The sequence below is a fragment of the Hakea prostrata genome, chromosome 3 (assembly GCF_041222555.1).
Source record: "Hakea prostrata isolate BN-2017 chromosome 3, UWA_Hpros_2, whole genome shotgun sequence".
Lineage (NCBI taxonomy): Eukaryota > Viridiplantae > Streptophyta > Magnoliopsida > Proteales > Proteaceae > Hakea > Hakea prostrata.
In genome coordinates, this window is record NC_142602.1 from 60,280,594 (window position 1) to 60,304,769 (window position 24,176).

General features: G+C 39.5%; 2 protein-coding genes across 2 annotated transcripts; both read left to right on the forward strand.

Annotated features, from left to right (window-relative positions):
• The first annotated feature begins 9,021 nt into the window (after positions 1-9,021).
• Positions 9,022-10,045, forward strand: LOC149022642 (uncharacterized protein At4g26485-like). Its single transcript, XM_089147321.1, has 3 exons — positions 9,022-9,168; positions 9,266-9,470; positions 9,600-10,045. Exons 1-3 carry the CDS (start codon positions 9,045-9,047, stop codon positions 9,979-9,981), a joined length of 711 nt encoding a protein of 236 aa, XP_089003447.1. The 5' UTR covers positions 9,022-9,044; the 3' UTR covers positions 9,982-10,045.
• Positions 10,046-21,376: 11,331 nt separating this feature from the next.
• Positions 21,377-22,470, forward strand: LOC149022643 (uncharacterized protein At4g26485-like). Its single transcript, XM_089147322.1, has 3 exons — positions 21,377-21,525; positions 21,623-21,827; positions 21,961-22,470. The coding sequence occupies exons 1-3, from the start codon at positions 21,378-21,380 to the stop codon at positions 22,427-22,429; spliced, it is 822 nt and encodes a 273-aa protein (XP_089003448.1). The 5' UTR covers position 21,377; the 3' UTR covers positions 22,430-22,470.
• Positions 22,471-24,176: the final 1,706 nt, after the last annotated feature.

Below are 24,176 nucleotides of genomic sequence, written 5' to 3' on the forward strand. Positions count from 1 at the left end.
AGGCCTACTTCAGCTATTGTAACATCGAGATGGGGCGTCTACTTCACTTACGCCAGCTCAGAGCCTTCAGGATCCGGCAGAGGTTCGACACTTTACAGTGGACTCACCTCTTCACCGAGGATTTGCCGGTATACCCGGAGCTAGTGAGGTTGTTCTTCAGCAACCTTACTTACACAGAGGAGGCTCGGGGCCGGGGACATCCACTCGGACTTGTCCTCGGGAGCAGGGTCCACCAGACTCGGATTCGCTTCTCTACCCGGACACTGGCCGAGATCTTGCAGGTCCCTTACTACCCACAGCAGTGTGTGTGGATACCTGCAGGAGCAGACCTGGACAGCCATCTGATGCCGTACGAGCTTCGCGAGATATGCTCTACGCTATGGGATAGCCGCCGATGCTTCACACCGTGGACTAGCGGACGGATGACGGGTTCTGCACGTATTATCGGTCGCATAGTCGGCCGAAACATCATGCCGAAAGCCGGACATCACCATCGGGTCACAGTGATGGAGGCCTTGGTCATTTACCGCATCTACATGGGCTTCGAGATCGATCTTTCTTACATCATTCAGCAGGTCATGCTGGACTTAGTTCTGCGGCCTAGCATGCGGAACCTTTGCTATGGGAGGCTTCTGACTTTGATCTTCAGGCATTTCGGGGTGAGTTTCGAGGATACTCCGATGGACACTAGATCACGGGGATACCCCATTGGGACTCGGACCATTCGACGGATGAGACTACATCAGTTAGAGAGATCTCCTGGTCCAGAGGGTGAGGATGATGATGAATCAGAGGATGAGGATGAGGGATCAGAGGATGGAGGAGAGGATATCGGTCCTGATAGTGATGATCAGGCCGGAGATGATACAGATATGCGCGAGGCTGAGCCCGTGCATCACGAGTTTCCTTCATCACACTTCGAGGCAGGTGGCCCTTCACATGCGGTTCCGGAGACTTCAGATCTTGGTGCACAGATGAGATCGATGACTTCCATGCTAGAGAGGATGGAGGTCAGACAGGAGCAGATGTACGAGAGGATGGAGTCTCGACAGGACAGGATAGAGCATCAGGTGACTCAGCTAGCAGAGGAGTTCAGAGCATATAGAGATCGGAGTAGATCACCTAGATAGACTGTACCTTAGGATTTCCCATTTATGCATTTCAGATGTAATCATTGTAAAAACTTTTGAAATTAATGAAGTTCATTTTGTTTCTCTTTAATTATTGTATGTTATGCACTTTTCTTTTCCTTGCATTAGTGTCATTTGTTCAAGTATAATTATGGTATGTTATTCAGAAATGTTCTGTTATGCCTCAAAGTTCAAGTTTCTAATTCAGTGTTCTATTATTCACTTCTAAGAGTAGAAGAGTCACTTCAGATCAATGACTCAGGAATGTTCAGTTGTTGCCTTTTGTGGTTAGGATCTCCTCGAACCTTGGGCTCTGATACCAATCTGTCACGCCCTCCCAGCCGGTACCCTATCTGGCATACCCGAGAGTGTGATCCACAGCCCGAAGATCAGGTATCGAGTGATCAACCTCCCACATAAACAATAACATAATCATGAACAACCATAACAAGAGTGCGGAAGATAAATCATAGATCCAATAATGAAAGAATGAATCATAAACGAAACGGAATAATAGATATAATCAGAGTGTCAAACAGATAAGTAAAGTGAAGCAAAAATCCCACTTTACATCCAGCGGAAAAGTAGCTCGAAAGAATAAACTAGATAAAAGCTAATCCCAGTAGCAAGTACATTGGGTAACTAAATTATTCTCCACTTTGTAGACGACATCCTTGTAGGTGTAGATCTCATAGATAGCACAAGGACGCTTCCACTCAATGGTCGGACTAAGCATCGTACGGAGCATAACCACCCGTGGGATCTTCAGAGTAATTGTGGTAACCGCAATCACCTTCCTGGAGATATGTCTCTTCGCCTTGCGCTTCTTCATAGGGACCGTCATAGTATTCCGTACCTGCAGGATAGTCTAACAACATTGTACAATAAAGGAATGAGTTTCAAAGAAACTCAGTAAGGCAGTTAAAATCCATAATAACATAAATGGCAGGATTCCAGAACAAACATAAATGCAATATGATATGAGACAAACAATGAATGAATGATTCTAACTCTATGTATGCTGGTCTCTATTGGCAGACATGCTTTAAGTCATAGCACCGTACTTCTTTAGGAAAGTCCACTCACATCCTCAACCATTTAAGATATCTTGGATTCCCTCCAACCATTTAAGATATCTCGGGCGACCGATTGGTAATGGGTCCTTCATCCCTCAGGACAAACCTTGGCAGGGGGTTAAGTCAACACACTCTCTCACAACCATTTGGTATAAGTACTGGCGCATGTCAGGGTAATACCTAGCCAAATGCAAGTCTTCTACTTGGTTACATCAAGTCAGATCCAGATACTTCCATTCCTCGTCCCTGACGATCCTTTCCGGTATCCTTCACACTAGAGTCCTCATAGTCCCTGACTACGGACTCACCAACCCTATTGATCATCCACATATGGTAAACGGGAAGCTCTCACGTCCTCTCACGGGTTGGTTACCGGTCTTAAGCGCCCGTGAGCCCAAGTCTAACCATATGCAACCCTACCAATAAATGGCCCCCACAATGTGATTCCTGTCCTCTCACGGGTTGGTTACCGGTCTTGAGCGCCCATGAATCCCCATTGCTACCACGGGTCGTTCGGTCTCAATACCCCTCCGATTAGGGTCTGACATAACAGGACATCCTAGCCAAACACTACTAGACAATCCTATATATGTCATCCAACAGTTTAGGAAGGTGTCCAGAGGGCATCTCCGGAAACATCCCATAATATTCCCGTAGTAGTCCAAGGACAGAAATGTCAAAAGGACACCTCTCCTTTCCAAACCATACGTAAGCATACACATGCATCAATTCATATCATCACATATATGGTAACTCCATATATGGAAAGAAATCAATATTTACAATCATTTGTATAACATTGGTAAGTAAATCATACATGAATCAATTCAATATGAATAAGTAATGCTACTGTAATCAAAGTTATGCAACAGTAGTATATCATTGTAAGAATCTAATTTAGGAAACATATTAATGATATTCAAATATAGAAACTAGATTCATGCTATCTATGTAATTAAGGAAATAACCATCCTTACCTTTTATAACTCGCAAAGAATCCTAAGAAATCAAGTAAGATCTTGGCAACCTTGAGAAGAAGGTCCTAAACAAGTATATACAACATATTAGGAAAGATCCCTAACAGAAAATATAGCAAAGCATCCGAAACAGACCAATTCTGGAGTTGCGGGGGGGTCAGCACACAGGGGGGGGGGGGTGGGGGGGGGGGGGCCCGCCCCCCAACCCCCCCCAACACAGAAGGGGGAGAAAAAAAAAGGGGTGGGGTAAGAAAAAAAACTAGGGGGGGGGGGGGGAAAGGGAACCAAGGGGTAGACTACATCAGTAGTATTCTAGCATATAGGGGACCTCAAAACACTAATCAAATCAAGGTATCAAGATCCAAATTAGGAAACAAAAAGTTACCATAAATAAATCAAACATGGATCTTGATGAATTTTGAAATAGAAAACAAGGACAAGAACTATAGGAGGATGGATCATTGCTTTCGGTAATGGAAACATGAAAACATGCATAGGTCTTCATGGAATAAGGCTTAGAAGCATAAATCTAAATAAGGAAATAAAACCTACCATATATGTACTATCATGCATCATGAAGAACACATAGTAAGGTAGAAGAGAACAACTAGAATTCTATGGATTATGGATCATAGAAAGAAAACACAACCATTAACCACTAACATGATCAATGAAAGAAGGTCCAAAGAGATCAGAATTTAGATTAGGAAATTAACAGAGATTAAATCATGGTTTGATCATGAATCCTTCAAGAGCTTGCAATGATCATGGTTAAGATCATTGTTCTAGCCTTAAATCCTTAGGATGATCATGAGAACATGTTCAGAGATGTTTGCAACAGAGGATGCAGCATCTCTTCTACTGTCTCAACTCAAAAAGGAAAGAAAAACAAAGATGTAGGAGAAGAAGAGAGAGTAGACATACCTTTTGATGCAAAAAGAAGAGTTCCGACGAAGATCCGCCAAGAAAACTCCAAGGATGCAAGAGAGGTGACTTGCAGAGGTCTTTGGTTCGTTCCAGAGGGTTTGGAGGCAGCAAATACGAAGTGGACTCGAGGTTAGACTTAAATAGAGCAAGAATCAACCTAATTGCCAAAGACAGCACCCATTGGTCGAGTGGATTGGTCGACTGGCCCAGTCGACCAATCAGTCGACCAATGCAGACAGCAAGGCCAAAACAGGGAATTGAAGGCCCAGATCAAATCCAAACCTAAAGGGGTTTTGCACACAAGTCAAGTGACTCACCTAGTAGGTAGAAATGCCTTCAAACCAAGATAGAGATCACTCCAAGTCCATCAACTAATTAGATCTTCATCAGGATTCTGTTTCCATAAATAGAACCTCATCATCAACCTTCATGGATTCAAAGCCAGACATCAAGTCCTCTACTGGGATGGCCCAAAGCTGACTTCTTACTTTACTTCGGGTCATCGGACCTACAAATAACAAGGTTTCCGGGTCAAGGTTAGGGCTGGGTTTCACACTTCAATTCCCTATTTTGGATTTGCTGTCAGCATTGGTCGACTGATTGGTCGACTGGACCAGTCGACCAATCCAGTCGACCAATGAGTGCTGTCTTTGGTAATTAGGTTTTCTTGCTCTATTTAAGTCCAATCTCGAGTCCACTTCGTATTTGCTGCCTCCAAACTCTTTGGAACAAACCAAAGACCTCTGCAAGTCATCTCCCTTCCATCCTTGGTGATTTTCTTGACGGATCTTCGTCGAAACTCTTCCTTTTGCATCAAAAGGTATGTCTATACTCTCTTCTTCTCCTCCATCTCTTATTTTCTTTCCTTTTTGAGTTGAGACAGTAGAGGAGATGCTGCATTCTCTGTTGCAAACATCTCTGGACTTGTCTCTCATGATCATCCTAAGGATTAGAGGCTAAAACAATGATCTTAACCATGATCATTGCAAGCTTTTGAAGGAATCATGATCAAACCATGATCTAATCTTGTTAAACTTCTGATTTGAATTCTGATCTCCTTGGATCTTCTATATTGATCATGTTAGTAGTTAATTGCTGTGTTTTCTTTTCATGATCCATGATCTATCAATCTCTAGTTGTTCTCTTCTACCATACTATGTGTTCTTCATGAATCATGGTAGTTACATATATGGTAGGTTTTGTTTCCTTATTTAGATTTATGCTTTTAAGCCTATTTCCTTGAAGATCTAAGTATGTTTTCATGATACCTTTACCTGAAGCAATGATCCATCCTCCTATTGTTCTTGTCTTTGATTTCTATTTCGAATTCATCAAGATCCATGGTTGATCTAATTATGGTAACTTTTTGTTTCCTAATTTGGATCTTGATGTCTTGTTTGGATTAATGTTTTGAGGTCCCCTATATGTTAGAATACTACTGATGTAGTTTATCCCTTGATTAGTACCCTTTTGAACCACCAAATTCGGATTTCCTATCTTAAAACTCTGTTTTTTTTAGGCTACTGTCTGCATTGGTCGACTGGACCAATCGACCAATCCACTCGACCAATGAGTACAAAGCAACTCCAGAATTGGTCCGTGTTGGATGTTTTGGTATCTTTTCTGTTAGGGATCTTTCCTAATATGTTGTATACACTTGTTTAGGACCTTCTTCTCAAGTTTGCCAAGATCATACTTGATTTCTTAGGATTCCTTTGCGAGTTATAAAAGGTAAGGATGGCTATTTCCTTAATTACATAGATAGCATGAATCTAGTTTCTATATTTGAATATCATTGATATGTTTCCTAAATTAGATTCTTACAATGATATACTACTGTTGCATAACCTTGATTACAGTAGCATTGCTTAAATTGATTCATGTATGATTTACTTACCAATTATATACAAGTGATTGTAATTATTGATTTCTTTCCATATATGAAGTTACCATATATGTGATGATATGAATTGATGCTTGTGTATGCTTAAGTATGGTTTGGAAAGGAGAGGTGTCCTTTTGACACTTCTGTCCTTGGACTACTACGGGAATATTATGGGATGTTTCCGGAGATGCCCTCTGGACACCTTCCTAAACTGTTGGATGACATATCTAGGACTGTCTAGTAGTGTTTGGCTAGGATGTCCCGTTATGTCAGACCCTAATTGGAGGGGTATTGAGACCGAACGACCCATGGTAGCAATTGGCGCTCAAGACCGGTAACCAACCCGTGAGAGGACAGGAATCACATTGTGGGGGCCATTTATTGGTAGGGTTGCATATGGTTAGACTTGGGCTCACGGGCGCTTAAGACCGGTAACCAACCCGTGAGAGGACGTGAGAGCTTCCCGTTTACCATATGTGGATGATCAATAGGGTTGATGAGTCCGTAGTCAGGGACTATGAGGACTCTAGTGTGAAGGATACCGGAAAGGATCGTCAGGGACGAGGAATGGACGTATCTGGATCTGACTTGATGTCACTAAGTAGAAGACTTGCATTTGGCTAGGTTTTACCCTGACATGCGTCGGTACTTAGACCAATGGTGATGTGAGAGAGTGGTGACTTAACCCCCAGCCATGGAATGTCCCGAGGGATGCCGGACCCATTACCAACTCGATGATGAGTGATTGAGACCTTCCTAAAGAAGTACGGTGCTATGACTTAAAGCATGTCCGCCAATAGAGACCAAAGCATACATAGAGTTAAATTCATTCATTCATTGCTTGTCTCATATCATATTGCATTTATGTTTGTTCTGAAATCTTGCCATTTATGATATTATGGATTTAACTGCCTTACTGAGTTTCTTTGAAACTCATTCCTTTATTGTACAATGTTTGTTAGACTATCCTGCAAGTACTGAATACTATGACGGTTCCTATGAAGAAGCGCAAGGCGAAGAGGCATATCTCCGAGGAAGGTGATTGCGGTTACCACAATTACTCAAGATCCCGCGAGTGGTTATGCTCCGTACGATGCTTAGTCCGACCATTGAGTGGAAGCGTCCTTGTGCCATTTATGAGATTTACACTTATAAGGATGTTGTCTATAAAGTGGAGAACAATTTAGTTACCCATTGTACTTGCTACTGGGATTAGATTTTGTCTAGTTTATTCTCTTGTAGAGCTACTTTTCCGCTGGTTGTAGAGTGGGATTTTTGCCTCACTTTACTTATCTGTCCGGACACTCGATTATATCTAGTATTCTGATTTATTTATGATTTATTCTTTCCTTATTGGATCTATGGTTTATCTTCCCCCCTTTTATTATTATTTTTTTTTATTTTTTTTTTTTTTTTGTGGGGTGTTTTATTCCCCCCCTCCCCCTTTTTCTTCTTTCCCCCCCCCCTCTCTTTTTTTATTTTTGGTTTTTTTTGGGGGGGATGTGACACTCCTAGGCACTCGGTCACCTTCACGAAAGTTCTGAGCGATATTCCGATCGTTAGTCAATCTCTGATCCCGTGGTAATACACGCCTCCCTACATCGCGATGATTAGGTTCTTGTGGTAATACCACTCATCTAGTTAGCACGCGGAGTGCCTGACTTACTTTCAAAAGTTGGATCTTCACTTGATCCAATTGATCTTGGAGTGTCTCTGGAGGATTGTGTCCCCCTTGACCGCCATCTACTTCGAGAGGTGGTAAACTTCCTTGAGGAATATCTGGATTATTTTCTCCAGGGATTTGGACACCAGTATCGCTTTGTGCAGCGGCTGCTGCTGCTGATCTAGTCACCATAGCTTTCTGAATCGCTTCCCACAGACGGCGCCAAATGATGCGTCCAAAATCTGCTCAGCCCTTAGATCTCCTTAGAATGACCTGCAAAACAAAAGCGTCAGATGTGGCCCGACCGCTGGGGTCGAGAGTCCACCTCCGAAGGCTAAGTCAGTCGATGAAATTAATCACAAACGGCTCTGCTAGAAGCGCAGAGCTAAGGAATGAATAACTTGAAAACGATTTAGATCATAAGCATCTGAGTGTTTACGTCCAAATGTGTGTATGGATCTGGATCTCCCTTTACCTTGTAGGTAAGTGATGTTTATATAGAGTGTACCTTCGAATCTTCATCGTTGGATGTATTTGAGCCTTCTTCGGATAGTCGTTGGATTCTAACAATTAGATCCGTTGAGCGATAGACTTCTACTAGTTTGAACTAGTAGAGGACTCCTAGGATAATCTCATAGTTATTTAATGATTATCCTTCAATAATGATAAGTGACAGCCGCCAAGTTGTGTCTGCCATCATTAGGGTAATTAACCTAATCCATAAGTCGGATTAGGGCGTGCTTGTTGCTGATATAGTTCGCTTTCTCAGCAAGCTATCTCCTGGACTCGGCTCGCTCGGAAGCGAGTTGATTCCCTTCATCCTGACCGGAGTCGAAGATCAAACCAAGTATGACCCAGGTTTGATCATATTTTCTCCACATCAGCAGGCTTCTTCCAATTCATCTTAGTTGGTAAGTAATTCCAGAGCGTCTTCTTTTCAAGTTCCCTTCATCCTATCAAGTAAGAATTTGAGAAAGGAAATGCCTTAGGAGGTGGAGGTGGAGGTGAAGCGGAGGAGCACCCAGGGTTTGGAAAATGGGGAATCAAGCCGGGTAGACTCAAGGACTCTACTTTGTAAATTTAAAAACTTTTAAACCTTTTGAATGTAAAATTAAAATTTTATATTTACATGTATATCCTTCAGGTTTGCATATTTGGCAAAATCCAGACCGCCAGCAGCTGACTGCTGCAGCAAATTAACATCCCCAAGGTAAATATACTTTGAGTCTTCAGGGCAGAAAACCAACAGAATGGGAAATAAAAGAATATTCCCAATTAATATTTCCAAGTTACGAAGCAAAATAACAAAATGATATTAAGAAGTCCTCAGAAGACGAAAACTGAAAGGTTACCAACTGAGAAATGGAGGGAACACACAAACGAATCATGCACTACAGCAGCTCTCAGAAAATTTTACTCGTTGGAGAGGGTGATTTCTCCTTCTCTGCATGTTTGGCTTGTGCCTTTGGCTCTGCCAAGAACATGGTGTCTACGTCCCTTGATTGCAAGCGTAAACCCATTTACAGAACGATATCTTTTTTGCTTTTCTTTCTGCTTTCTATAATATTCGATGAGTTCTTTTCACTCTTTATTTCATGGAATCACAGGGACTTTAATGGTCAAGCACCCAACAGCAAGGCCAAACTTGGAGACACTGGAGAAATTAGGTTGCACCATTCTGCATGAAGTGGACTGCCACACCATGAACGAACACCCTCTTCTGAAAGCTCAGAAATTTGGTAAAATAATCTTCAATTTTCCTCATGCTGGCTTCAGTTATAATCTACGGGAACATGACCCGAAACAAATCAAGTGAGTTAAACCGCAACTGGGTTAAATAGACTCAGACTAATGGATTAATTTCATTCTCCATACATGTTGGGCAACCCTTGTAGTTAATCAACCTTGGATTTAATATTGAACTTATCAATGTCTTCCCAGGCTTCACCAAGAAGTAGTTAAGGGTTTCTTTCTGAGTGCAAGTAACATGATTTCAAGCAATGGTGAAGTTCATGTGACCCACAAGACAAGTTACCCTTTCAATAAGTGGGAGGTGGAGAAACTAGCAAAGGAAGCTGGGCTAAGTTTGGCAGAAGAAGTAAAGTTCAAAAAGGAAGATTATCCAGGTTATCACAACAAGAGAGGATATGGAAAGAGAAGCAATGAGTCTTTCCCTGTAGGGATGTGCAGTACTTTCAAGTTCAGAAAGGAAGATTTTTCAGGTTTTCACAACACGAGAGGAGATGGGAAAAGTACATTCATGTTCTTGGAACCACATGTTGTACCTTCATTTAATTGCATGGATGTGGTTGGACCGGCGTGATCCAATTTGAAAACCTAGACCAAGAAGAACTCGATCTGATCGAGTCTATATTTCGTTATGTGTTACGTACACCAAAGATCGATTCACACTGAAATATTTATCATCCCTTTATCATATGGTGTTTATTTTTTGAGTAAACTTTCTTTACACTTTTGGCAAAAAAAAAAAAAAAAACCCTTAAGGTGTAATAACAGGCATGAGCAGCCAGCTCCTTAAACACCTTTGATTGATTGTAAAACATTTTAGATCCAAGACATATTTACAGAGGAAGGGAGTGAGTGAGGGATGGGATGTATCTAAGGGTGTCAAAACCTAACCCGAACCGGCCCATTATAGCCCGGATCGGCCCGAACCAAAACTTAATGGGTCGTGTTTGGGCTGAACAACTTCAGCCCCAAATGGTTCGGGCTGGGCCGGGCCAGCCCGTGTGTGGCATGCTAGCCCGAACTGTTTGGCCCGAAACTAGCTCGAACCCAAACCAACCCGTTAAACCTATTATAAATAAATTAAATAAATAAAATAATTTAATTTAAATGTAAAAGACAAGAAAACCCCCAAGTGTTCATTTATTTTCCTTAATTGTTTTGCCAGTCAAAGCCTTTGCCATTTGAAAGATGGGTTTAGTCAATATTTAGCAATTGTATTATTTTTTTAAAATCTATAAATGCTTTATTTTTATCCATTTTTACAAGTATTAAGAAGAGGGAGTAGAATATGTAGAGACAACCCATTAAAATTTATCAAGATGCCAACTTTCATTTGTATATATTAGTTCTATAATTTTTACTTCTTTGTAGAAAAAAGTTTTTGGTTTGAACACCGAACACAAGAGACTTGGAGAAAACTTAATAAAACATATCGCTAGTAAACCCTAACCCAAACCGTTAGTAAACCCAATTTTAAACCGTTAGCCCAAACCATTAGTCAACCCGAACCCAAACCGCACCGGCCCGAAACTTTCCCGAAACCGTTAGGCCCGGCTCGAAACCGGCCCAACCCGAACCATTGACACCCCTAAATGTATCCATAAAGAACTCAAAATTAAATTTGGTGTCTTCATTTATTCTAACCCATGTTAGCATCCTTAGATTTCTATATATACATTGAGTTTTCAATTTTTGTCTTCTTTTGTATTATTTTCAGAAATAGAAAATGAATGGTTCGCCCAAGGAAGGAAAACTCAGTGATATTTTGCCGTTTCGGAGCTTAGTGATACCAGATTTGCCAAAAATTGACGATATATCACCTATAATTTTAAAAATATTGCAATAATTTCAAATCGAAAGTCTTAAAATCTAGATCTGCATCTGCTCTCTTTGTTTTTCGCGGTTTCTCATCTTCTTTTTCATCTAAAACAGGACATCCTAGTCCATTTAGAACCAAATGTATTGTAAATAAAATTCAAATTATTTTTGTGAATCCATAGGCACAAACCCATTTCAAATTCAAATGAGTTGTGTTGAATAGAACCCTCCCTAATTTGTTTTTTATGCTGCTTGGCAAAATCCAAACTACAATAGAGGAGACATTAGAGTAGTTTGAGTTTTGGAAATCAATCATTCGATCGATCAATCAATCATGGAAGAAGAAGAAGAAGACTTATTTGAAAGAAAGAGTAAAGACGGACTCACTGTCAAGGCTGAAGTAAGACTAATGCAATTGAAAAGTGTTGTATTATTTTTAATATAATAAAATAATAAACGTTTCATTTAAAATTGGATTTATAAGTGCGGAAACTTTCCTTTGTTTATTTTAGGAAAGTGTGTTATATAGTCCCACATTGGAAACCGAGATGTCGGAATCCAAGTTAATTAATAGGTACTGCCTATTAACTTTGATTTAATATCAAAAGACATGCCAATGCATGTTGATAAGTTGATTTCATGCATATTATTTTATATGATTAATTAACTATATTTCCATGTATTTACAATTGTTTTATATCAATTTACCCTAATATGATATGAAATGAATATGTTGCACCCTTTCCCTTAATTTCTATAATTTTGGTGATTTTATATATTTCCTAACAAATTCTAATAAAGATTTATTACTTTTACATGTAGGAAATTATCAATCAAATCCGGATTTGCAAGAGTCCTACCCAAGCAAACACATACAGAAAATGAGGCGTTCTTAGGCGCACTCACTTAGCACTTAGCACTTAGCACGCTGCACGCTGCACGCTTCGAGCGAGATCAGATCTGAACCGTCTATTTTGATCAAAGAGGAGAGAATCCTTCAAATAAGAAGGATAGAAGATCTTTTAGGGCGATGACAAGTTAGATCCATAAATGTCATCTTGATGGTTCAGGATCTTCGAACCACGGGTTATGCATTGGGGATCGCAAATTAGTCCGATTCATACGATCCAACGGCTCTTGGATATGAACGTTGGCGTTTGATTCAAACCCGAGTTTAATTAATCTAAAGAGGGTGCAAACCCGAGAATAAGAAAGAGGGTGGACGTGCATGAGAGCGTGGAGGTTGAACCGGGAAGACGTTGGATGGCTTTGGAGACCTGAATGCCTATAAAGTCTGAACTCTCTATAATGTTTTTAGTTTCAAGTATGAACTAATTCAGATCTAGGGATCAGAAGTAGCCTATCTTTGAATTCCCACTCTTGACTTCACAATATAATTTTGAATATTGTTTCCCTTGATTGAGTTTTTACTTCTATTCTTCATGCTTTTGATTAATTGGCCACTAATCAACTGTTTGTTAATCACGATCCAGTGGGGGGGGACGTGTAGCTCATTGGAGTAAACCATGAAGCGTTGGCGTATTTGTAACCCAGAATTTAAGATTTCTGGTGCACCCATACGAAATAAGTGGGTCAATTGAGGGAAATTCTATTAGTACCGAGAGGCACCTCAATGCCTATAAATCCCCTCTAGTTTCAATTCCCCACAGAGGGAGAAAAGGGTGGGATGCTTAGATGGTGAAATCCGCCCCTAGGTCTTTAGCATTAATAATCTCATTTAACTTTCAATTTGCAATATAGTCTAGAATAATTATCTGTCTTGTGCTTTGTTCAAAACTTGGGAAACAACCTTGAGTTTGGGCTTCTTTGTATCCCGGGAGACGGTTTCGCTGGTACCTCATAGCACCTTCCGTGAGGGGCGAATTACGTCTTAAGGACAGCGACATAGTAACGTGCCTAGAAGCTTCAGCTGTCATACTGTTATCTCGTGCTCCTGATTACACCAGGTTTTATTTTTCCAACATAAGCTGCATCGCAATCCAGATGATCAGGTGTTTTTTGGTTCCTCTGTGTACTTGTTGAGCACCATCTTTATCGTTTCCTCCACACTCGAACCCAACTTCACCATTGTTCTCATCGACCTTGGGCTACCTTCCACTGTCATTGTCACGGCATCACCACTACTTCAAATCCGTACAATCTGTTTATTCTATTGTACCCCATTTAGATGTCGACGGAATATTGTCGATATTTTGGAATTCAATGGTTTCGTCAGCAACCGACATCCTTGTGTCCTTTGTTAGAGAATAGAGTAAATAGAGTATTGTACTATGTATTTCTCTCTTATACGGTATCTTGTATTATACTCTGTCATATTCTCTCTCTCTCTCTCTCTCTCTCTCTCTCTCTCTCTTTTTATATATATATATATATATATATATATATATATATATATTTTATATATATATATATATATATATATATATATATATATATATATATATATATATATATGTTTTGTGTTGTGTGTGTGTGTGTGTGTGTGTGTGTGTGTGTGTGTGTGTGTGTGTGTGTGTGTGTGTGTGTTACTCTCATATTGGGATAACACTGATTTCACTCAATATTGTTTCATATGGTATCATTCACTTCCATGATCCTGTCCGCTCATCTCTGTTCACTGATCTTGCGGTTGTCCTAGAGCTATCTGTTCTTTCTCGTTCTTTTCTGTTTTCAGATCTATTCAAGTGGTCTCTACATTTCCGATATGTTCAAGCGTTCAGATCTGTTGTGGTTGTGTTTGCTCTATCAGATCTATGGTTTCTGCGTTTCAGATCTTCAACAAAGCTTGTGTTTCTATGTTTTAGATCTGTTATGTTTGTCTTGCCGCATGGTAATTGTTGGATTAGTTTATGTGTTTGGTCTTGCTCATTTGATGGAATTTCAGATCTGTGTTCTTCGTTTGTTGATCGATTTTGGTACGATGTTGAGCAATCTTGATGTGCTGCTGTTTTGGAGTTGATTGTTCGATCTTGGTGTTTGATTGATTGTTGAAGTTGTTTCTTGTTTGTGTGTTCTTGCTGGTTTCGCCATCGTACTTGCAGATCCATTTGCAATTTCTTTCTTTAGTGTTGATAATTGTGATTCGTGTTCCAGTTTTTTATTTCTTTCTCATATCTTCCGAGTTCTCTTTTTGGTTTCTTGATATTCTTGGTGGAATGGCCTTTGATTCCTCCACCTTTGCTCCACACTCTGCAATTCCATCCATTGAATCCTCTTTTTTTCTCGTGTCAAATGCACTCAATTCCAACAATTATTTGGTTTGGCGCTCTCAATTCATGCCGTTGCTTCGCTCCACTGGTCTGATAAGCTTTGTTGATGGCACGAGCCCTTGCCCTTCTCCTTATCTTGATTCCTCTGTGACACCACCTATTCCTAATCCGGCTTACTTCACATGGCAGAGTTCTTAGTTGGATCTTAGCTTCACTCACTGAATCTGTGCATTCTCAAGTGGTTTGCATTTCTACCTCTCTTGCAGCCTGGAATGCTCTCTCCTCTATGTTTGCATCCTATTCTCAAGCTCGGGTGATGCAACTCAGAATGCAGCTTCATAATTTGAGGAAAGGCTCTGACTCCATTACTGCTTATCTTTTGCGTATCAAGTTACGAATGCTCTTTCTCTGGCTACTCAACCTGTATCAAATTCTGAGCAAGTTTTATTCATCTTGGGAGGCCTCGGGTCTGAATACCAATCTTTTGTCACCTTTGTGACTACCAGAGAAACTCCTATTCAGCTCACTAATTTTCAAGGACTCCTTCTATGTGAAGAAATTAGGCTTAACAATGCTCTTCATGATGTCACAAATCTTATTGCTCAAGTTGCTCCATTCTCTCTTTGTTCTGAGCCTTTTCGTATTGCTCAGTTTGTGCACTCCAGGACTAACTCAAAAGGTGTCTCTTCTGCTCTGTTGGACCAATTGCTTCTTCTTGAGGTTCCTTCATTGGTGGTAGATATGCAGCTAGAGGTGCACATAGAGGTTATGGTGGTCGCTATGCTAACAGAGGTGCTGGTAGAGGTGATAGTACATTTTATTGTCATATTTATGATCAGACTGGCCACACACCACGTTATTGTTTTCAGAGGTATGCTTCTGAGTCCCCTCAAGCTAATATGGCTCATATTGCTGCTCATCCCGCTGTTCAAAATGCTGTTGCCTGATGGGTTCCTGACTCTGGGGCTTCTCATCACCTTACTTCCCAATTACAAATTATCCATTCACTTGTGGAGTATTCTGGTGTTGACTCTGTTATGATTGGGGATGGCTTAGGTTTGCCCACATGCCACATTGGTCATTCTGCTTTTCTTTGTGATAATAATTTGTTCAAGATGACTGATGTTTTACATGTGCCTTTTGCTTCAAATAATATGTTGTCTATAAGCAAGTTATGTGGTGATAATGATGTTCTCTTTGAATTTCATTATGACTATTTTTATATCAAGGATCTGTCCTCGGGCCATATTCTGATGAAAGGTCATCTTGACAATGGTGTTTATTCTTTGCCTAGTGTGAAGCATGTTATACATAAAGGTATTGCCTTATTTGCTGTCAAGGTGAACTCTGATTTATGGCATCTTAGGCTTGGTCATGATGCATATCCTACTGTCTCAAGAATTCTTAGTTCTTTTCATTTACCATGTGTTGGTCCTTGAAATGTTAATGTTTGCTCTTCTTGTCAACTTGCCAAGTCTCATAAGTTGCCTTTTGCTCGTTGTGTTACTCACATTACTGCTCCTTTGCAAATCATCTATTTTGACTTATGGGGTCCATCACATGAGGCTTCTGTTGAGGGTCATAGATACTATATATCTTTTGTTGATGATTTCTCAAGATATACATGGTTGTATACTATCTCTCATAAATCTGATGATTTGAAGGTTTTTCAACTTTTTAAGTCTCTTATGGAGAATCAGTTTTCAACTACAATTAAAACTCTTCAGTTAGATTGGGGTGTTGAGTTTCATAGTTTTTCTAAACTTTGGACACTTATGGTATTGTCCATAGGCTCTATTGTCCCTATACTTCCGAGCAAAATGGGAAAGTTGAAAGGCGGCATAGACAAATTGTGGAGATGGGCATTGCTCTCTTGGCTGAGTCTAGTCTTCCTTTAAAATTTTGGTGTGATGCTTTCTACACCGCTGAAAGGTCTGATTATGGTTTCAGGAAAAAGAAACCTGGAGACAAAAGTAAACTTTGCGAAGGAGTCAGTAAACTTACTGAGTCACTGAGGCAGAAAGCTCAAGGACGAAAGAATAGTGAAGGCGCGAAGAAGATGACGAGGTTTTAAAATTCCAGACAAGGAGAATGAAACCTACGGAGACAACGAGCCGCTTTTAAGCACCCGCACGAGTGTTCGAGGACGTGTACAATCGAGATGAATTCGGCATCAAGGATCGAGATTTGAAGACGGTTCGAAAGTTTGAACTCACGAATCCAAAGCAGGTGTTCAGAAACCATCTTTTGGATTGCGTGAGCAGCGATAGTTTCGGCTACAAAAGGACACGTGGCTTCACCCTCAGAAAGCTCGAGGAAAAAGCGACACAACCGCATTAAATGTGAAATGACATTTAAATGGGTTGAGGATTACGCAAGGCTATTGTTCGACGAAGAACCCAGTTAAAAACCAAGCCCTCGGGATCGACCGAACGCTTGGTCTGGGGGGCTCATGATACGGATAAAATATGCTCGAACTTGGTTCATTCTTGGTTTGACCCTCGACTCCGATCGGGACGGAAGGAATCGACTCGCTTTCGAGCTAGTCGGGTCCATGAGATAGCTTGTTGAGGAAGAAAACTTACTCAGTCACAAGCATGCCCTAATCCGATACTTTCCGAGTAAGGTAATCAACCTAGTGACGGCTAGCAAAATTCAGCGGCTGCCAATCGTCGCTATCATATGGATAACCATTAGAAAAAAATCGGGTTATCCTAGGAGTCATCTACTAGTCCAAACTAATAGAAGTCTATCACTCAACGGATCTATCAGTTAAGATCCAACAACTATCCGAAGAAGGCTCAAATACATCAAACGAAGAAGATTCGAAGGTACACTCTATATAAGACATCAATCTACCCACAAGGTAGGGATGGATGAAAACACTCATATGCTTACTATCTGTATCGTATTCAAGTTATTCATTCCTTAGCTCTGTGCTCTAGCAGAGCCGTTTGTGATTAAGTTCATCAACTGACTTAGCCTTCGGAGGTGGACTCCCGACCCCACCGGTCGGGCCACATCTGACACTTTATTATGCAGGTCACTCTCAGGAGATCTAAGGGCTGAGTAGATTTTGGACACATCAGTATTATTTTGTTCCTTTTTATTTTTTATTTTTTTTAGAATGACTAAATAATTGATTAACCAAAATGTGAGAAAGGGAGAGGGGAAATGATACAACAAAAAAGCAAAAGACAAAGTCTTACTAAAGCCAATAAGGCCCTCAGAAATATGCAAAGCAAAGAAATAGAAACTAGGCACTAAATGCCAAAATAGAAAGCCAAGGCAAACTCAAGAAACATAGTTAGTTTTTCCCATGTTTTTCTTCTTCCTAGAAGACTTGAGCTCGACAATGAAATCTTCTTCAAAGTGGAGGCATCCTTTGGTAGATTTGCTACTTCTTTAATGTGTATTCTTATATTATTTAATTTAATAAAAGTATAAAATTATTATAAATGTTTGGTTGCATGTTGATACATCTAGAGTCTTAAATGTAAACCTTAACATGACTTATCTATCTTTTACCAAAATGAATATTTGATGATGCCTTGTGCAACCCTTTTTGGTTTGCGTGGATTATGTTACACACATCTTGACTACATCCTTAAGGGAGTAGATGTTACATATAATTTAAATACAAAGTCGGGCTTCACCCCTAGCCCCGAGGGGGTTCGAATTGGAGGTGTTGGTTTTTTACCAACTAGACCACCCCTCGGGGTTCTAGTACATCTCCTTGTTAGCCTTATGTTAATGCAAGGGCCATGTACCTAAGTAGCATTTATCTTCCCTTTATTTTATAGTGTTTATTTTTTAGTCAACTACCTAAACACTTTTGGGAATCTTAAAAAAATAATAAATAAATAATAATAATAATAATAATAAAATTTATAAACACTTGAAGGATCTTGGAGTGTATACTAATGTTTTCCTTGTACATATATGAACTATACCAACAAAAAGTGGATATAAATAATTGAAGAGAGAGAATGCTAGCCAGTCTTAAACAGAAAAAAGATAGATGGAAGAACAAGAGGGAAGAAGATGGAGTGGACATCGCCTGAACAATGGGGGAAAATGGAAACAAATCTTGGGCAACCACATTTAGAATCGGGTCACAAAAATGGGTTATTTTATTGTTAAAATGGGTCATAAGATGGGTCACTTTCACTTAAAACCCTGCCTTCTAATATGAGCCGTTTATTAGGAATATGCTACGTGTCAAATTGTGGTGCCGCACTGCTATGCACAGCAGAGAGATGTGCACAGCAAATGATTTTTTTCCGTCTTAAACCGATTTGACTAGAGGCTTTTAAGAATCTGAACGTGTTTTCAGCCATGCTTTCACAAGGGTTCAGCTCCTTTCTAGGGACAATATCTCCCAAGAGTAACTTGAAAGTTGAAACCCGAGAATATCCCAAACCCAATTTGGCTTCCTTCTTCTGCAGGGTTTGTCTTAGCTTCATCTTCATCTTCTCCATTTCTGCAGGCAACTTCTATCTTAGGATCACTTGCAAGCTTCTTCCATTCATCTTAGTTGGTAAGTAATTCCGGATCATCTTCTTTTCAAGTTCCCTTCAACATGGCAAGTAAGAATTTGAGAAAGGAAATGCCTTAGGTGGTAATTTTGTATAAATTTCTAAAAGCATCTTGGATGTGGTATTGTGATTCCTGTTTTCATTGACGATAACATTGTCTTAGGGGATAGAGGCCTCCAGATTGCTGAAATTTGAAGGCATACTGACTCATTTGACATTCGTTTATGTCGAATTAATTGATGCATTAATTAGACTAACAATTGTTGTTGGACGGTAACATTTATTGACAAAGGGTGAAGAAAAATCAATGGCATTTATGAGGCAATAATGGAACCCCATTCACTTTTTTGAAAAATTGTTCCTAACCTCTTCATTGTTTTGCCTATAAATAGGTTCACGTATTTCTCCTCCTAAAAACACAACACACTACAAACACACAAGAACGAGGTGCTTAGAGTATTGTGAGGGTGTTAGGAAAGTGAGTTCTCTATAGAGCGATCTTTCCTTCAAGTGGGGTGGGTTATTATCTCTAGTAGAGTCTCTTGCCTTTTGTTATTTGTTTATATTATTGTGGGTAGAGTGGTAAGGGTAATATTGTCTAAGTGAGATTCTTGTTGAGTGGGTCCCACACACTGTGTGAGTGATGTGTGTAATTTCTCCCTAATTAGTAAATTTGTTCTGTGAGATTGCCCTGTGGACATAGACAATCGTGCCGAACCACTTAAATTCTTAAGTCTTCTATTCTTTGTTATTTCCATTTCCTGTCTAATTACCATATCGGTTTCGTATGTATCAGTTGGTGCGGGACAAATTTCTGCTGCAATTTATACGTATTTAATGTAGAAGAGGTAACAGAAATGAGTTGATAAACAATTTACATGTTTATAATGGCAAATTAATAATGGGTTTGTACCGGAGAAAAGGGCAAGTTTTTTCTTCCTCAATTTGTGTTTAAATTACCGTGAAGAGTGGTTGTGCATTTTGAAGAGGGTGTATCTCTTCAGGATTGGGATGTACTCCCGTTTTGCCTTGTTCGTGGGTTTCAAGTCGGATAAAAAAAAAGATATTTTCATCCCAACCTTCAGATCAACATCTTTCATGTGGTGTCTTCTCAAAGTTTACTAGGCACTCTCTGGGAGACATTCTCCCTATAGAGGTGCCGAGCCCCTTTCACAACTGATGGCCTGGCCAAATTTCGGGAGGAATTCAAATTAGAGCACCTCTTCAAATTCCCAACCTAAGGATTTTAATTTGTGGCGGCATCGGCGGTTAGGATTTAGCCACATATGCAAAATTGAATCGGACGGTCGTGGGAAAACCTGAGGGGATATATATGTAACAATAAAATTTTAATTTTACATTCAAAGGTTTAAAAGTTTTTAAATTTACAAAGTGAAATCCCTGAGTCTACCCAATTTGATTCCCGAATTTTCAAATACTGGTGCTCCTCCGATTCACCTCCACCTCCACCTCCACCTCCCATCATTGTGATACTTCAGTAGCTTTACAGAACATAACTCCTGAGTGATGCCATGTTCATGAACAACATAACAAATGCAATTCCCTGAAAAAATTATATTTGTATACCAAGAACAAACCCTCCTCTGGGTCAATATAGAAGGCCCAATAGCGGACAACATTTCGATTAAGAAGAGAACTCACAATCATCAATTCCCTGCAGAAAACCATAGTTGACTCCTTATCTTCCCTATCTAACCGTTTGATTGCAACCGAAGTTCTAATAAACCCAACTCTTCCTCTAAAAATACAGTTCAATGCACCCTCCCCAATACTCTACCTACCATTAGAAAAATAAAAAATAGTTTAAATTATTCTTCCCTACCCAAGAACTGAAACAAGTTTTAATTGACAACAGAGGAGAGAGGTCTCTACGTTTTGCGAAATCCAATGTGCCTGCCCGTTTTTCGCTGTAACTGAATCTCACTAGTGTATTGGCTAGGAGGTGGAGGTGAAACGGGGTAGACTCACGACTTTACTTTGTAAATTTTAAAACTTTTAAACCTTTGAATGTAAAGTTAAAATTTTATATTTATATATACATTCCCTACCGTCGGATTCAATTTTGAATATTTGGCAAAATCCTGACCGCCAGCAGCTGCCTGCTGCCCCAAATTAAAATCCCCAACGTAAATATACTTTGAGCCTTCAAGGCAGAAAACCAACAGACTCTTCCTGCATGGGAAATAAAAGAATATTCCAAATCAATATTTGGTAACGCCTTCAGGGCAGAAAACCAACAGACTCTTCCAGCATGGGAAATAAAAGAATATTTCCAATTAATATTTCCAAGTTACGAAGCAAATTAACAAAATGATATTAAGAAGTCCTCAGAAGACGAAAACTGAAAGGTCACCAACTGAGAAATGGAGGGAACACACAAACGAATCATGCACTACAGCAGCTCTCAGATGATTTTACTCGTTGGAGAGGGTGATTTCTCCTTCTCGGCATGTTTGGCTTGTGCCTTTGGCTCTGCCAAGAACATGGTGTCTACGTCCCTTGATTGCAAGCGTAAACCCATTTACAGAACTACATCTTTTTTGCTTTTCTTTCTGCTTTCTATAATATTCGATGAGTTCTTTTCATTCTTTGTTTCATGGAATCACAGGGACTTTAATGGTCAAGCACCCAACAGCAGGGGCAAACTTGGAGACACTGGAGAAATTGGGTTGCACCATTCTGCATGAAGTGGACTGCCACACCATGAACGAACACCCTCTTCTGAAAGCTCAGAAATTTGATAAAATAATCTTCAATTTTCCTCATGCTGGCTTCAGTTATTATCTACGAGAACATGATCCGGAACAAATCAAGTGAGTTAAACCGCAACTCGATTTAGTAGACTCAGACTGATGGATTAATTTGATTTTCTATACATGTTGGGCAACCCTTGTAGTTAGTTAATCAACCTTGGATTTAATATTGAACTTATCAATGTCTTCCCAGGCTTCACCAAGATGTAGTGAAGGGCTTCTTTGTAAGTGCAAGTACCATGCTTTCAAGCAATGGTGAAGTTCATGTGACCCACAAGACAAGTTACCCTTTCAATAAGTGGGAGGTGGAGGAACTAGCCAAAGAAGCTGGGCTAAGTTTGGCAGAAGGAGTAAAGTTCAAAAAGGAAAATTATCCAGGCTATCACAACAAGAGAGGAGATGGAAAGAGAAGCAATGAGTCTTTCCCTCTAGGGATGTGCACTACTTTCAAGTTCGAAAAGGAAGATTTTTCAGGTTTTCACAACAAGAGAGGAGATGGGAAAATTACTTTCAAGTTCTTGGAACCATATTTTATACCTTCTTTAGATTTAATTGCATGTATGTGGTTGGATCGGTGTGATCCAATTTGGAAGCCTAGACCAAGAAGAACTCGATCTGATCGAGTCTATATTTCGTTATGTATTACGTATACCAAAGATTGATTCACATCGAAATATTTATCATCTCTTTATCATATAGTGTTTATTTTTTGAGTAAACTTTCTAAGCACTTTTGAAAAAAAATTAAATAAAAGGAAGAAAAAAAACTCTTTTCAAGTCATGAGCAACCAGCTCCTTGAACACCTTTGGTTAATTGTAAAACATTCTTGATCCAAGTCATACTTACAGAGGAAGGGAGCGAGCGAGGGATGGAATGTATCCATAAAGAACTCAAAATCAAATTCTGGTGCCTTCGTTTATTCTAACCCATGTTAGCATCCATGGATTTCTATATGTACATTGAGTTTTCAATTTTTGTTTTCTTTGTATTATTTTCAGAAATAGAAAATGAATGGTTAGTCCAAGGAAGGAAAACTGGGTGACATTTTGCGGTTTTGGAACTTGGCTATACGGAATAGATTGGCGATACGAGATTTACCAAAAATTGGTGATAAAAGCCAATAATTTCAAAATATCGCGATAATTAATTTAAAATTGAAAGTTTTAAAATCTAGATCTGCATATGCTTACTTCGTTTTTCACGGTTTCTCATCTTCTTTCTCATAAAAAACAGGACAAGTCCATTTAGATCCAAATGGATTGTAAATCAAATTATTATTTTTGTGAATCCGTAGGCACAAACCCATTTCAAATTCAATTGAATTGGGTTGAATAGAACTCTCCCTAATTTGTGTTTTATGCTGCATGGATCAGTTAAACATTCAAAATCTAAACTAAAACAGAGACATTAGAGTTGTTTGAGTTCTTGAAATCAATCAATCATGGAAGAAGAAGATGAAAAAGAAAGAAAGTAAAGACAGACTCACTGTCAAGGCTGAAGTAAGACTGATGCAACTGAAAAGAAGCTGCATCCCAATCTAGATGAGGTGTTTTCTTTTCTTCTTTGTACTTGTTGAGCACCATCTTTATGGTCTCCTCCACACTCAACCCAATTTTTTTATATTTTTTTTTTATAATAAACTTGATTTATAAAACAGGCGAAACTGAGGTTACAATACACATGTTTTGCAACCAAGGAATAGAAACATCACACACAATCTTCCCTGCCAAAGATTGTGCTTTCCGAGCTAGATAATCTGCAACACACTCAACCCAACTTCACCATCATTCTCTTCGGCATTGGGCTACCTTCCACTGTCATTGTCATGGCATCACCACCACTTTGAATCCTTACAGTTCATCTATTTTAGTGTACCCCATTTAGATGTCGATGAAATACTACTGACATTTTGGGGTTCCGGTGGTTTTGCCAGCCACTAACACCCCTTGTGTCGGCAATATTTTGTACCTTGCGTTCGCCACAGGTTTTATCATCCCAAAGTGTAGAAGAATCAAATAAGTAGCTTAATATTCTTAAATAAGTATTAACCTTTTTTTTTAGGGGGATTGGTGGCTTTTAGGGGTGCAGACTATTAGATAAACCACACGAAGTATTGAACCCATGACCTCTTCACTAAGAGGTGTCAATTATCACTTGAATAACTCTTCAATGAAATATTGTCTCATTTTTGTTATGGCGGTAAAAATTGCTATTAAAAAGAAAGAAAGAGAAGAAAGAAGACAATCAAAGATATCTATCAAATTTCGGAAGGATTTCAAATTCGACCACCCCTTCAGATTCCCAACCTAAATATACTTTGAGCCTCGGAGAAAACAAGAGACTTTTCCAGCGGGGGAAATAAAAGAATATTCCCAATTAACATTTTCAAGTTACGAAACAAACAGAATG

Excerpts from the sequence above, each read along its gene's own strand:
- LOC149022643 (XM_089147322.1), top strand. The coding sequence starts at position 21,378 with ATGGAGGGAACACACAAACGAATCATGCACTACAGCAGCTCTCAGATG. Across the intron at positions 21,526-21,622 it reads TACGTCCCTTGATTGCAAGC|GGACTTTAATGGTCAAGCAC; the intron begins GTAAACCCATTT and ends ATGGAATCACAG. Across the intron at positions 21,828-21,960 it reads CATGATCCGGAACAAATCAA|GCTTCACCAAGATGTAGTGA; the intron begins GTGAGTTAAACC and ends ATGTCTTCCCAG.
- LOC149022642 (XM_089147321.1), top strand. The coding sequence starts at position 9,045 with ATGCACTACAGCAGCTCTCAGAAAATTTTACTCGTTGGAGAGGGTGAT. Across the intron at positions 9,169-9,265 it reads TACGTCCCTTGATTGCAAGC|GGACTTTAATGGTCAAGCAC; the intron begins GTAAACCCATTT and ends ATGGAATCACAG. Across the intron at positions 9,471-9,599 it reads CATGACCCGAAACAAATCAA|GCTTCACCAAGAAGTAGTTA; the intron begins GTGAGTTAAACC and ends ATGTCTTCCCAG.